Genomic DNA, 14,762 nt, shown 5'->3' with positions numbered 1-14,762 from the left:
CTGAATGTGGGCCCTCCAAGGTATTGCCATGAGGATCCTGGACACTACAATCTATAACTCACAGAATCATAGAATCATAGAGCTGGAAGGGGCCATACAGGCCATCTAGTCCAACCCCCTGCTCAACGCAGGATTAGCCCTAAGCATCCTAAAGCATCCAAGAAAAGTGTGTATCCAACCTTTGCTTGAAGACTTCCAGTGAGGGGGAGCTCACCACCTCCTTAGGCAGCCTATTCCACTGCTGAACTACTCTGACTGTGAAAAACTTTTTCCTGATATCTAGCCTATATCGTTGTACTTGAAGTTTAAACCCATTACTGCGTGTCCTCTCCTCTGCAGCCAACAGAAACAGTATCCTGCCCTCCTCCAAGTGACAACCTTTCAAATACTTAAAGAGGGGTATCATGTCCCCTCTAAACCTCCTTTTCTCCAGGCTGAACATTCCCAAGTCCCTCAACCTATCTTCATAGGGCTTGGTCCCTTGGCCCCAGATCATCTTCGTCGCTCTCCTCTGTACCCTTTCAATTTTATCTACGTCCTTCTTGAAATGAGGCCTCCAGAACTGCACACAGTACTCCAGGTGTGGTCTGACCAGTGCCGTATACAATGGGACTATGACATCTTGTGATTTTGATGTGATGCCTCTGTTGATACAGCCCAAAATGGCATTTGCCTTTTTTACCGCTGCATCACACTGCCTGCTCATGTTTAGTTTACAATCCACAAGTACCCCAAGGTCTCGTTCACACACAGTGCTACCTAGAAGCGTATCCCCCATCCAGTAGGCATGCTTTTCATTTTTCTGACCCAGATGCAGAACTTTACACTTATCTTTATTAAATTGCATCTTGTTCTCATTTGCCCATTTTTCCATTGTGTTCAGATCTCGTTGAACTCTGTCTCTATCTTCTGGAGCAGTGGTCCCCAACCTGCGGGCCACGGCCCGGTGCCGGGCCGCAAAGGCCATGGCACCGGGCCGCGGCTCCCTCTCCCCGCCCCGCCCCCGCAGTAAAAAACTTCCCAGGCCGCAAGCTTGCGGCCCGGGAAGCTTCTTACTGCGGGAGGCGGGGAGAGGGAATCAGGGCCGGGCCGCGCCTGTGCGGGCCACGCCCGCTCGGCCCGATCCGCGGGTGCGGCCCGTGGGCGCGGCTCGCGGGCGCGGCTCGGGTGCGGCCCGATCCGCGGGCGCGGCGTGGGCGCGGCCCGCGGGCGCGGCCCGATCCGCGGGCGTGGCCCGCACGGGCGCGGTCCGCGGGGGCGCGGCCCGATGCCCTGCCGGTCCCCAGCCTCGGAAAGGTTGGGGACCACTGTTCTGGAGTATTTGCCAGTCCTCCCAATTTGGTGTCATCTGCAAACTTGATGAGTAGTCCCTCCACCCCCTCATCTAGATCATTAATAAATATGTTAAAAAGTACCGGGCCGAGCACCGAGCCCTGAGGTACCCCGCTACTCACCTCTCTCCAGTCTGATGAAACACCATTGACAACAACTCTTTGAGTGCGGTTCTCTAACCAATTCCCTATCCACCTAACTATCTGAAAATCCAGATTGCAGTCCTTCAACTTATCCATCAGAACATCATGGGGAACCTTGTCAAAAGCTTTACTAAAATCCAAGTAAATGACATCAACCGAATTTCCCCGATCCAGCAAACCTGTTACTTGGTCAAAAAAGGAAACTAGATTGGTCTGGCAGGACCTGTTGGAGACAAATCCATGCTGACTTCCTTGGATCACCAAATTGTCCTCCAGATGTTTGCAGATCGCTCCCTTTAATATCTGCTCCATTATCTTCCCCACAACAGAGGTCAGACTCACTGGTCTGTAGTTTCCCGGGTCATCCTTCCTCCCTTTTTTGAAGATCGGAATAACGTTTGCTCTTTTCCAGTCCTCCGGGACATCTCCAGTCCTTAAAGAGGTTCCGAAGATGATGGACAAGGGCTGTGCAGGTTCTCTGGAAAGTTCTTTGAGTACTCTCGGGTGCATTTCATCTGGACCAGGGGATTTGAACTCATCCAGTGCAGCTAAATGCCTCTCGACAACCTCTCTATCCATGTTAACCTGCCACCCAGACACTATCCTTTGGCTACAGCCATCTCTAGATGTGCCTAAACACTTTGACCTGTGGGAAAAAACTGATGTAAAATAGGCACTAAGCCTTTCTGCTTTCTCTGCATCTTTCGTTAGAGTTTGTCCATCTGCACCCAACAGTGGGCCTATTGCCTCCTTGACTTTACGTTTGCTCCTCACATAACTGAAAAATCTTTTCTTGTTACAATGGGCTTCCCTGGCCAATCTTAGCTCACTCTCAGCTTTGGCCTTTCTGATGATTGATCTACAGTGCCTAGTAACCTGTAGGTACTCTTCTTTAGAGCTCTGTCCTTCCCTCCATTTCCTGAACATTTTCCTTTTCTTTCTTAGTTCCTCTTGAAGTTCTCTGTTCATCCAAATAGGCTTCTTAGAGCTCCTGCAGTGTTTTCGTATTTCTGGAATAGTCATTGATTGAGCATGCAATAGCTCTTGTTTGAGTAGCACCCACCCTTCACATGCTCCCTTCCCTTCCAGCATTCTCGTCCATGGTATGACACTCATCATGTCTCTGAGTTTATTAAAGTTTGCCCTATGAAAATCCAACATCCGCGTCTGGCTACAAGCTTCCTTGGCTCCCCATCTCAAAAGGAATTCTATGAGGACATGGTCACTTCCCCCTAGGGTCCCCACCTCCTTCACCTCATCCACCAACTCTTGCCTGTTGGTCAGTATTAAGTCCAGTATGGCTGAACCTCTTGTGGGTTCATCTACCATTTGATAAATGAAATTGTCAGCCAGGCAGGTCAGAAACTTGCATGACTGAGGACGCTTCGCAGAGTTAGTTTCCCAGCACACATCTGGGAAATTGAAGTCACCCATGATGACAAGGTCCTGCCGTTTGGATATTTTCTCAAGCTGCTCACAAAGTGCAGCATCCACATCCTCTCGTTGGTCAGGCGGTCGGTAGCAGACACCAACCACCACACTGTTTGTTTTCCCCTCGCTTATTTTCACCCAGATGCTTTCCACTGCAGATATGCTCTCCTTCACTAGAATTTCCTGACAGGTAAGCCCTTTCCTCACATACAGTGCCACTCCTCCACCTCTTCGATCTATTCTGTTTTTTCTGAACAGTTCATATCCATCCACCATTACATTCCAGTCATGAGAATCATTCCACCAAGTTTCTGTGATGCCTACTAGATCATACCTTTCCATCAGCATGAGAAGTTCCAGCTCTTCCTTTTTATTGCCCATGCTTTGGGCGTTAGTATAAAGACAACTGAATCCTTTTACTTTTGGTTCCCTATGAGCTGGCCTTGCCGGTTGGGCTTACTCCGATCGTTTTCCTTCCATACACTCCCTATGTTGATCGTCTCCTTCCCCTAGTGGCTTTAGTTTAAAGCTCTCCTGATGAATCTCCCCAGGTTCCTGCCAAACACATTCTTTCCCAGTTTCGATAAGTGCAGTCCATCAGGTGCTAGTAGGCCTTCCTCAAGAAAGCCTATCCCATGGTCCCAGAAACCAAATCTCTCCTGCCGGCACCAACTACGCAGCCAGTGATTCACCTCCATTATCTTCCTCTCCCGATGCATTCCTCTTCCCTTGACAGGCAAGATTGAAGAGAATACCACTTGTGCCCCCATTTGCTTGAGCTTCCTCCCCAGATCTTGATAGTCTTTTTTAATAGGAGCGATGGTATTCAGGGACATGTCATTCGTTCCCACATGAACCATCACAAATGGGTAGCGATCCGTAGATTTGAGGAGTTTGGGCAGCCTTTCTGAAACATCTTTAATTTTCGCCCCTGGCAAGCAACACACCTCTCGGGTTAGGGGGTCGGGCCCAGCCACATGGCGATCCATTCCTCTTAGCAGGGAGTCTCCAATTACCAGTACTCTCCTTTTTTTTTTCTTCTCAACTCCATTTCCTTCTGTCCCCGTGGCCTCTTCCCTTTGTCTTAGAGTTTGTTTTGGGACCTCTTCCCTTGGTGACCCTTGCACCTCCTCTGCAAGGGCCTGAAATCTATTCTGGAGCTCCAAAGGCCCCGAGAACTGTCTCGCCCTTCGCCGTTCAGTCTTTTTCCGAACTGCCTGCAGAGGCTCCCTATTGTGGTCAATCTCCTTGTCCTCTTCAGGACTGGTTGTATTCTCTTTATTCTCTTTATTCCATGTTGCAGAGCTCTGGACTACGAACGCCTCCCCTTTCTTACTTTGGGTCAGAGTAATAATTCTGTTTTCTAGTCCCCTAATCTTTTCCTCCAAAAGTCTTACTAGCTTACACTTGGGGCAGCTGAAGTCCATCTTGTCTTCTGGGAGGAAGGCAATCATGTCACACTCACTGCAGATGATGGGATGAGTGTCCTGGAGGTCCATTGTAATGTCTAGGCAGTGCAAGTACTAGGGAAATATAATCTACTGATATAATCTACTGATTCTAATTGCTCGGCCAAGAACCCCAGGCCAAGAGCCACAGGCCAAGAGCCCTTTGTCTCTCTCGCTCTTCGGCTCGCGCCAAAGGCTCGCGCCTCTGGTGAGGAGCAGCCCTTTTTAAGCCTCCCAACAATTACCCAGCAATCACCTCACCCAGGCAGAACAATAGCCTCACCTGGTCAGCAGCAACTCTCCCCAGTAGCTCTCTCCACGTGCTCTCAGTTGTCTGAGACACTGGAATGAAGTTTGGAGGAAGGAATATAAATAATCTTCGGTATGCTGGTGACATGACCCTCCTGTCAGAAACTAAGGAAGGCATAGATCAACTCTTTGTCTTTGTCCATTACAGTTATACAGTGTGGTACTCTCTAGTATTCTTTTTATTTTGACACACAGTTCCCTCTCGGTGTCATTCATTAATATATCTTAGCATTTCTGCCTGAACAGGACACACTCCCAACTGGAAGCTAGTTTGAGGGGGAAGATTACTGTTCTTATCCAACCTGACCAGACAAATTCAGGCCAGCCTCTGAAACATATGCCACCCCACCCAAAACTATACCTTTTCTTCTGTTTGCCTGTGAGCAAGGAATCCTTTCTCCCACAGGTCACTCACAGCTGGTTTCCTCTGTGCCTTGTCCAGCACAGTCAGATGAAAATCCAAAGTGCACTCATTACCTTCAGAAGTTTCAAAGTCCCCATTTTAAAATCTCATTCTCCAGGCAACAAGTTCTTCAGCACAGGCCATGGAGACTTCCTACACAGAACTCATTCCCTAAAAGAGACCTGGCCAGCCACAGCAGGCCTACGCAGCTGCAGTGGGGAGGGGGGACCCTCTGATTTTGTGCATCTCAGCAAAATGGGTTCCATGGCCCTGGAAGCAGCACTTGCCGCCCAGAAGCCTCCAAATACATGCACAATGGCCTTGGTGGGCTCTGCTGTCCTCCAACAGAAGGCAACAAAAATGTCAGCTGATGGATGTTCTAAAAATCAGAAACAAGTGCGAGAACATGTCCTCCCAGACATTCCATGCCTGACCTAGAGTGTCCGTTCTACAGAGAATTGTCAAAGGATAACTAGAGATTGCTAAACTTGGATTCAATAAAAGATTCAGAATAACCCTCCTCCCAGTCTTAAGAGGATTTACCTCCTTCCAAATATAAATTTCCCACCTCTGTGCATTTCTTAGCTCTGTTCAAGCTGATGATGTGTGATTTGCTGGTCTTTGACCTTATGATAAAATAAATAAGCTGATGTTTTCTGCTTCACCTCTGTGTCCTCCTGGCTCTGACTGGCCCCCCTCTGAACTGATAACGCCTGGTGGATCTTCTTGCTCATTCAAGGCTGCGAAAGCAGGGGCCATTCCGCACAACTTTAATGTAGCAGAAGGCTTGCAAATTGTAAACGCTACTAATTTGCAGTTCCACAAGACGTCGCACACAATCTGCCACACTCCTGAAACAGTCCCGCAAACAGTGATTCATTGTAGCGCTTAAAGGACAATTGGGAAAAGTGGATTCACCCTCCGAAAAGCTCAACACTCTTGCAAACAATCTATAACACTAGCGAAAAAGACCTGTGCGTTCCCATTGTTGCAGTTCTAACAAAGTCCCTCCCTCTGGTTCTCTCCTCCGAACTTCCGGCGAAGCGATCGCCTTTTTTTTTTCTTAGAGCGAGCAGAAAGCAACGAACCAGTGAGCCTTCATTCACCCAGCGAGGCTTCTCTAGCTACAGTCCCTCCACAGAAGTGCTTTAAAGTTTCCCTAAGTCCCCCAAGCACAACATAGCCCCCTGTTTGCAAGTTCTCTTTATTTTCAGCTGAGAAACACACATGTGCAGGGGGGGGTATTTTTCTTTTCACTTGGGGGAGCGTGGCAACGATGAATCGCCAGCTCACACGCCAGCTGCCAGCTAGATGGGTCTCTCCATTGCAACGAATTAATGCATATTCGTTGCAACTTTTTTTTTTTAACTTTTCTTAAAGGGAAAGGGGCTTTCCCGGAGCATGATAACAACCGCCCATTGGCTGTTCGTTTGATTGACTGCCAGGGGCGGGACAAAGCACAGAAAAAATCGCTTCCTGTCTAGCGATTTTTGCAAGACTGGAAACCTGTGGGAAACGAATGAAACGCTACAGAATTCCACTAAAAAAGCAGGTATGCATAACGCCGAGATTGCACTTTTAAAAATAGCGTTTCCACTTTGTGGGACCAATTGGCAACCTTGGTCCTTGTGCGGAAACACCCCAAGTGTTGATTCAGGAATGTTTATACCCTGGAAGAGGGGTGGGAGTGGAATGTGGTCTTTGAAATGTTCTGGGATTCAAGCTGTCCTCCAGTATCAGATTCCAGTGAGTGGCCCTGTTGGTCTGAGATAGCACAACAAAAAGTGAGTCCACTCAGGCATCTCTGAGACCAAGATTGATTCCAGGCGTGGGCTTTTGGGTGCAGGCCCTCTGCCTCACACCAAGTGGAACAAGGATCATAAGCATACAGACATAAGGCAAAAGTAAATTAATGGCAAATTAGTAAACTGGGTCATAATATCCAAATTAATCTGAACGCTTATGATCCTTGTTCCATTTCGTCCGAGGCAGAGGGCCTGCACACAATCAAATCTTGGTTGATCTTAAAGGTGCTCTGGCCTCATTTTTTGTTGTACTCCAATATGGTTAGTTTATTTTTTTTTTTTTTGCGGCCCCCATTCTCACTTTCCTGTGAAGGAGCAGAAACCTGCTGCCCTTCATGTAAATGTTGGTCAGAAAATGTATCGGGGTGGGGTGGGGGCTACTTGCTACAAAGGACAGACACATCACCATTTCCCCCGTGATTTCTTTCATCACATATTTAGCATGTGACACATTCCAACCACAATCAAAGTTATTTATTTTAAAAAGAAACATTTAATATCTTTTTAAAAAATGTAAGACAAATGACAGAATATTGTCCTGATAATAGCATCTCCATATTAAGGGCAGTCTATAAATACAGTTTATTTCAACTATATTTGTAATCTATAATACAGGAGGTAAAGAAATGCAGTTGCGTTACACAGGTAACCAAGGATGGAAAATTTCTTTTTAGAAGAAAATGCAATTTAAAAAAAAGAAGAAAATCTTGGCATTCCTTAGCAATTGTGACTAGGGCTGAGCCCTTTGGCGGCCGAAGCACCAACCCTAATTCTGGGGCTATGAAAGAAAGTTATGAATTTCCTGGAACAGCTATAGCTCTGGTCTATTCACATGTTCAGACAGACTGTTTACATCATTGCACATTCTACATCCCTTTAGTTTTTTACTTGCCTCACACCCTTTCGAAGTCAGGTGCTGACCCGGTCCTCTTTTTGCACACCTGTGAAAGGAAAGGGGGAGAGGGAGGAAAGACCCCACCGGGTGTGAAGTCCCCCAGGAAAGCCGCCTGCAGCATTCCCACCAAGACACTTATTTTCTCCGTCGCGCAAGACCCAGCCAGTTGCTTAGTGCAAGACAACTCCCGAATTAGCTCTTCCTTAGCAGGCTAGGTGGTGTATTATTTTTAAAAATATTCCCCTCTGATGATGATACTGCAGCAACAGTCAATACGAAGCTGGTTTCTATCTATTTAAGGCACTTCTTCCTGCTTGGAGGGCAGTGGTATGTTAAGGCGTACAGTCTGTTATTCAGAGGTAACAAAACTTTGGAAAGCGTGACCCTCCTCCGCGAGTTCAGCAGAGGGCCAGGCAAGCAGGTGTCCGATGGGCTTCTTGGGCGGTTGCTGCCTGAGACGAGGGGCTTCCCCTGGCGCTGCCCTGACCTCCGTGGCTGCTGCTGTGACGCTTCTTCACAATCATGCTGATATACGCTTTCATCAGCTTGGCAATGTCAACCACCTGCCGGGACCAAATGCAAAATGAGTTCATGCCCATTCCAGGCCGGGCACCTGGGGGACTCCCTCATCCGCAGTCTGACGCAGCGGCAACAGCCACACTCCAGGGGAGGAGGCGGAAGACACATGGGGGGGGGGGGGTCACAGCAGAGGCCCCTCCCTTCACGTCCCTGAGGGCACAGGGCTGGCTGGGGAAGAGGGGTGGGGCTGAGGCCAACAGCTCCAGGAAGAGACGGAATGGGCCTCAGGCTTTTGTTTCAGGGGCATGCATTTGCTGGCAGGGGCTCCTGGGAATTGTAGTCCATGGACAACTGGAGGGCCACAGTTTGACTACCCCTGACTTAGTGGCTCTAATACTCGTGAAGCGCCCACCTGGGCAAAGCGTGTCCGGCTGGTGTCCAGCTTCTCTTTCCTGTGTCCGGCCTCTGTTTCTGGATGGACATGCTCCATGAGCCCATTTGCTGGGCACACCCTGATTGGGCCGGCCCCTAGAGGACCTGCACCCACAAGGCGGCCACACGGCACTCCAAAAGCCTCATGGCCAAACACAGCTTGGGTGAGCACCAAGGCGAGCAAACCTGCGGATCCTACCCCCGCGGACTGCCAGCAGCTCCTCGCCCCAGCCTGCAACACGCCCAGAAGGGGTCCTCCGCTGCTGAGGGAGGGAGTGGGAGTGGCCAGCCTCTGCGCGCCCCTTCCCGTTGCTTCTGCTGCGCCTACTCGTGGATGCAATGCCGGCCCTTGCCCGCCCCCCTGCCTTCCCTACACGCTTCCTCAGCCAGCCCCTCCCTGCCTCCACGCCCCGAGTGCCCAGCGAGCCATACGCCTGCTTCACCCACCAGAGACACGGCCACAGCCCCTGGCGGGGCTCCCCACCGCTGCCCCATGCGCTTTTGGTGCGGCAACCCGGCCCGCCACCCTGGAAGAACTCGCTGGCCACTTGTGAGGCGGCGGCAGAAAGCAGGGGGGATGAAGCCCGGAGGGGAGCTGGGGACGCGGCCGGGGGTGCCCCACAGCCTCCCTCTTCCCAGAGCTGCCGTTGCATCCCTGCGTGGCCGCGCCACCCGCAGCAGGAAGAATACTGCCAGGGACTCTTTTGTTTCTGGGGCATGCCCAGCCGCCGGGGACTCCAGCCACCCACTCACCCACCCACCCACCACAGGACAGTTCACCGAGTCACCCATGAGGCTCCGCGGCTGACTGCAGGGTAGCAGTGGAAACTAGGCGGGGAAGCCGCCTGAGTGTCCCTATGAGCCACCCCGTCCCTGGCCCCCTCTTAGTGTCTCCACTTGGTTCCCCCCACCATGGCCTGTCCCCAGGAACTGTCCCCATTCACAGATGCAACAGGCTTCTCTGCTAGTTTGGAATATTGTCTCTGTTCTTCAAAAATGATATTCTAGCCTTGGAGAAAACTAAAAGGATTGAGGGGGTGGAGCATCTTCCTTATGAAGAAGGTCAAAGAGGTCAGAGGTCTTTGGCTCGTAGAAACAATGCTTGAGGGGGTGACATGATGGAGGTTGACAAAAGGATGCCTCGTATAGAGAAGGCAGAAAAAGAAATCAGCGAGGAGCTGCTGGCAGTCCGCGGGGGTAGGATCCGCAGGTTTGCTTGCCTTGGTGCTCACCCAAGCTGTGTTTGGCCACGAGGATTTTGGAGTGCCGTGTGGCCGCCTTGTGGGTGCAGGTCCTCTAGGGGCTGGCCCAATCAGGGTGTGCCCAGCAAATGGGCTCATGGAGCATGTCCATCCAGAAACAGAGGCCGGACACAGGAAAGAGAAGCTGGACACCAGCCGGACACGCTTTGCCCAGGTGGGCGCTTCACGAGTATTAGAGCCACTAAGTCAGGGGTAGTCAAACTGTGGCCCTCCAGCAAATGCTGGCAGGGGGCTCCTGGGAATTGTAGTCCATGGACATCTGGAGGGCCACAGTTTGACTCCCCCTGCACTAAGTGGTAAGGGTGAGGCTGCCCCATGGATTCATGCAAGGGCATTATGATACTGGCCTATTTGATTTCAATCCCCTGCCTGATAATCCCCAGCCTGGATGAACATCTGGGGCAGAGGCCCATGTCTGGCTATGAGCCACAAGGCTCTCTTCTTGGGGCTTGGGGAGAACCCGGGGGAAGGTTTCTGGAGTTCTGGCCCTGCGGGTGGACCTCGTGGTAGCACCTGGGTTTTGGCCGCTGGGTGGCACAGAGGGCCGGACTGGATCACTGACCGCATCCAACAAGGCTTCTCTCATCTTCTTACGTCTGGGGCAGGGGCGCTCTGTCTTCTAGGCCCTCCAGTGGCAACAGAGGTGGGGTTGCGCACTCTGGCGTGGCTCACCCGCTTTGGCAATCATCCAGGCCCCCGGCACCATGGCGCGGAGGGGAGGGGAGGGGAGGGGCAGCGCGCCAGTTGGCCCCTGCATGCAGCTGCAGAGCTGTGTGCCTGCATGCGGGCACCATGTGGGGTGCCGCTGCTGCCCCTCCCCTCCGTCGCACTGGCCGCCTCGGGCTTTGACGGTCACTGAAGCGGCCAAACTGCGCCAGAGAGTGCAACCCAATGGGAGGGTTTCTTCTTGTCAGAAGCCTGTTGATTTTGTGATTATTTAGTGATGTTTATGTCACTATGTTTATGTATACAGTTAGCCCTGCAGGGGTTGGAGTCTTCTTTGCCCTGTTTTATTGCCTTCTGTTCTCCTTATTGCCCTGATGCTCCTTCTTGCAATCCCCCCCCCCTCACACCTGCCCTATCCATCTCCACTCCCTCCTGGAACCCCGGAATTCCTTCCTGGTGGTGTTTTGACTGTCTGAGGTTCTGCCGCTTTCTCTGGATTCCTGGGCGGGAGGGGGGAATGGGGTCATAGTTATATGTGATGACCTCCACTTCCTGCTTCAACTTCCTTGTTGAGAGTGCTTTCTCACTCCATAAATGAAATCTTTTGCTTCAAATCAAGAGTTTGCTTTTCTGGGTAACTGAAGATCCTCACACTGCTGACGGATCTCCTTTTGACCCCTCGGTTTTAGCCACTGGATGGCACACAGTGTTGGACTGGAAGGGCCATTGGCCTGATCCAACATGGCTTCTCTCAGTTATGGGAGAAGAGGACAAGTCCTCAGATGGTATTTAGGCAACAGGAAGCAGAGATAGGAATAAAAGGACAGTGATCGAAGTCCCTGTGCATAAATAATTTGGAAATGGGGCCAACAGCGTAACGGCCGCGTTTGCAGACGATACCAAATTATTTAGGATTGTGACAATCAAGTGGGAAGGTGAAAAACTCTCTAAAGTGGGCAGTGGGCAACAACATGGCAAATGAAGGCCAGCATTGGCGTTCTGACAGTTGGTAAGTGATGGACCCTGGGACAAAGAACCCTGTCATCATAGGCTGCAGCACTGCGGTAAAGGAAAGGCCCAAGCGAAGAACGATATGGAAACAGAACAGCCAGTCATGCAATGCCTTGTGCAGAACTCGGTGCCCAAAGGGCATTGCAGAGATGGCAGAAACACACAGAACGGCAGCTGAGATGACCGAGGGGATGGAGCACTTGTCCGATCAAGAAAGGACCGAGAGTCCTCGGATCTTTGTAGAGGAAAAGGAAGAGTTAGTTTTCACTATCTGAAGAGGTCTCAAAGCAGCTTTCAAGTTCCCTTCTTCTCCCCACAACAGACACCCTGTGTGATAAGTGGGGCTGAGAGAGCCCTGACAGAATTGCTGTGTGAGAACAGCCCTAACAGGACTGTGGCTAGCTGGCTGCATGAGGAAGAGCAGCGACTCAAACCCAGATCTCCAGATGAGAGGTTGCTGCTTTTTGCCACTACACCACACTGACCTCTCAGTCTTAAAAAGAATTGCTGGGGGGGGGGGGGGCGGGGGGGGAGGTTAGAAATGCGTAAGAGTATATGCATGTGGCAGAGAAAGGAGACAGAGCTTTCCCATCGACCTCAATACTAGGATGTGGGAAGACCAAATGGAGTGTTTGGAAAATGGTTCAGGACAAACAAAAGGAAGTATTTCTTTATTCAATGCCTCACTGGACTACGCAGTTCACTGCCTGAGGAGGTGGCATGCCCAGACTCATAGAGCTAGAAGGGAACTCCAGGGTCATCTAGCTCAACCCGCTGCAAAATGCAGGAAGAAATTCACAATTATCTGCCCATCCACAATAACTGCAATTCCATTTCCAAATGATGCCCCCCAATGGTTTTAAAAGGTCCATGGAGAGGTCCATCAAGAGCAGCAAACCCCCTGAATGCCAGTGTCAGGCGGCAGCACCAGGAGAGAGAAGGCCTCTTCCCCCATGCCCCATTTCTCTGGTCCTCCTTGCCTGCGTGAAACAGTACACTGGTCTGATCCTGCGTGGGGTAGTGGTGACGAGTGGCGGCTTCTAATCTGGCAAGGCAGGTTTGATTCCCTGCTCCTCCTTCACCTACAGCCAGCCACCTTGGGCTAGTCACAGCCCTGACAGTGCTGTTCTCACAGTGGAGTAACATCAGGGCTCTCTCAGCCTCCCCTCCCTCACAGGGTGTCTGTTGTTAGGAAGGGGAAAGAGAAGGCGACTGTAGCTGCTTTGAGAGTCCTTCTGGCAGTGAAAAGTGGGGTGGAAAACTCCCTCCTCTTCTTCTTCTTCTTCTCCTTGTGTTCTGATGATTCTTTGCTGTGCAAGGCGACAGAGAGGGGATAAAGGCTCCTACTTTGAATGGCTAGAAAGCGGGAGCAGAGAGACAGACACTGTTGGAAGACAGGTCCATCCTGGCAGCTCTCCTCTGGCACTCCTGGTGGCTTTCAAGTAGCGTCTGATTGGCTATGATGGGGGGGGGGGGCAGAAGGCTGGCTAGATGCTCTGTGCTTTGACTTAGCAGTCTTCTAAATGAGATTCAAACAACAGAACTAGGCAAGAAATTGTAGCCCAAGAGATCATGATAATGGAAAGAAAAATCACGTGGACATGCTTGTAAAAAAGATAATGAAATCTGAATACTTTTAAAGCATTAAAACAGCAGATCTTGCACCAATTCCGTTCAAGCTAGCAATGATACTATGAAGCTCAGGGAGTCTGGTGTTTTTTTTGGGGGGGGGGCATCACTTGGGCATGGAATCGAGGTCACTGTGTTTGGGCAGGTAGTTATTAATTTCCTGCATCCTGCAGGACTAGATGACCTTGGAGGTCTGTTCCAACTCTATGATTCGAAGGCGAAAGGATGCCGGAAGGGCTTCTTTGTAAAACTGGCCCACTGTTTATTTGTCTTCCCAGAACCCCCCAGCAGAGGGCAGCCCAAGCCTCCCGTCCTTCCTTACCTCACTGGTTCCAAACAGCAGCTCTCTCTCATCAACCACAATCTTGTAGGCGTTGGCAAAGGGAGCCCCAAAGGAGAGGATGTGCTCATACTGGAAGACCTCCAGGGGCCTCCCCTCCCCGCGCTTGTAGACGGAAACGGCATCAGCACTAACGCCCAGCCACAGCTCCTGCGGGAAGCCCCCTGCTTTGCACTGGGGAAGGAAGGAAGACAAAATGCAGTCAAGGTGGACACCCATCTCAGCAACTGGCTACATCCTGGTGCCGATGTGGCATACCAAAGGGAGAAGTAGAAAAGAGCCAGACTCCCGGAGCACCTTCAAGACCCACACAATTTGGGCCGGGGGGAGGAGCTTTTGTCAGTCATGGTCCACGTCTTCAGGTATCTGAAGTTATCTGCAGAAGTGAGCAGGGACTCCCGAAATCTCCTCCTCGGCCACACATGCTGGTGGTCTTGAAGGTTCTCCTGGAGTCTGGCTCTCTTCTCCTGCTGCAGACAGGATGATGCAGTATCCCCAGAGGTGCAGATGCAAAAAATAACCTGTGGGAAAAGTCACCCACCGCATCTGCCCCACACTCATATTTCTAAGACAGACATCTGAAATTTCAGAAGATACTGGGGAAAAATGAACAAACCTTCCATGAAATATTTTCTCATTTGAAAGGAGAGGAGTCCTTTTTAAGTCAAGGTTCTATCCTCCTAGAGTATACGGCAGTGGTCCCCCACCCTTTTATCACCGGGGACCGGTCAACACTTGACAATTTTACTGCTCCACTTGCTTTCCCGCCAGCAACCTTGACTTCCCGCCACCCGCTGGGGGGAGCTGCCAGCAGTAGCTGCGCAGTGCCACACCGAGGGGGAGCCCCAGCCATGGCGGCCGCTGGAGAGCACCAAAGGTGAGCCGGTGGCCGAGTGGCAGGATGAGGCTACAAGAACATCTTATCGCACGCTTATGAGAGCGTATGAGATGGCGGTGAAAGTGGCTAAACGTGAGTTAAGGGATTTTTAGCCGTCATGTTAGTAGATTGATGTCCACTCCTTGATCAGGCTCATGTACTTGGCCATTAAAATTGATGTTTTAATGGGAATTTTAATGGGGTTAGTTTTTGTGACCCGCCTCGAGCCTGTCGGGAGAGGCAGGAAATAAACATCATCA

General features: G+C 50.8%; 1 protein-coding gene across 3 annotated transcripts in view; it reads right to left on the bottom strand.

Annotated features, from left to right (window-relative positions):
• Positions 1-7,330: 7,330 nt before the first annotated feature.
• MYO10 (myosin X) overlaps positions 7,331-14,762 on the bottom strand; it is a 252,095-nt gene continuing 244,663 nt past the window's right edge. For all 3 annotated transcript variants that reach the window (XM_077353346.1, XM_077353347.1, XM_077353348.1), the window contains 2 exons: positions 13,608-13,799; positions 7,331-8,329 (listed from right to left, as the gene is read on the bottom strand). In XM_077353346.1, the coding sequence (XP_077209461.1) occupies positions 8,165-8,329; positions 13,608-13,799 (357 nt within the window). In that variant the 3' untranslated portion in view covers positions 7,331-8,164. The remainder of the gene's footprint in view (positions 8,330-13,607; positions 13,800-14,762) is intronic.

The sequence above is a fragment of the Paroedura picta genome, chromosome 9 (assembly GCF_049243985.1).
Source record: "Paroedura picta isolate Pp20150507F chromosome 9, Ppicta_v3.0, whole genome shotgun sequence".
NCBI classification, from domain to species: domain Eukaryota; kingdom Metazoa; phylum Chordata; class Lepidosauria; order Squamata; family Gekkonidae; genus Paroedura; species Paroedura picta.
The sequence above is the reverse complement of the archived record's forward strand: the minus strand, read 5'-3'. Positions and strand labels throughout refer to the sequence as shown.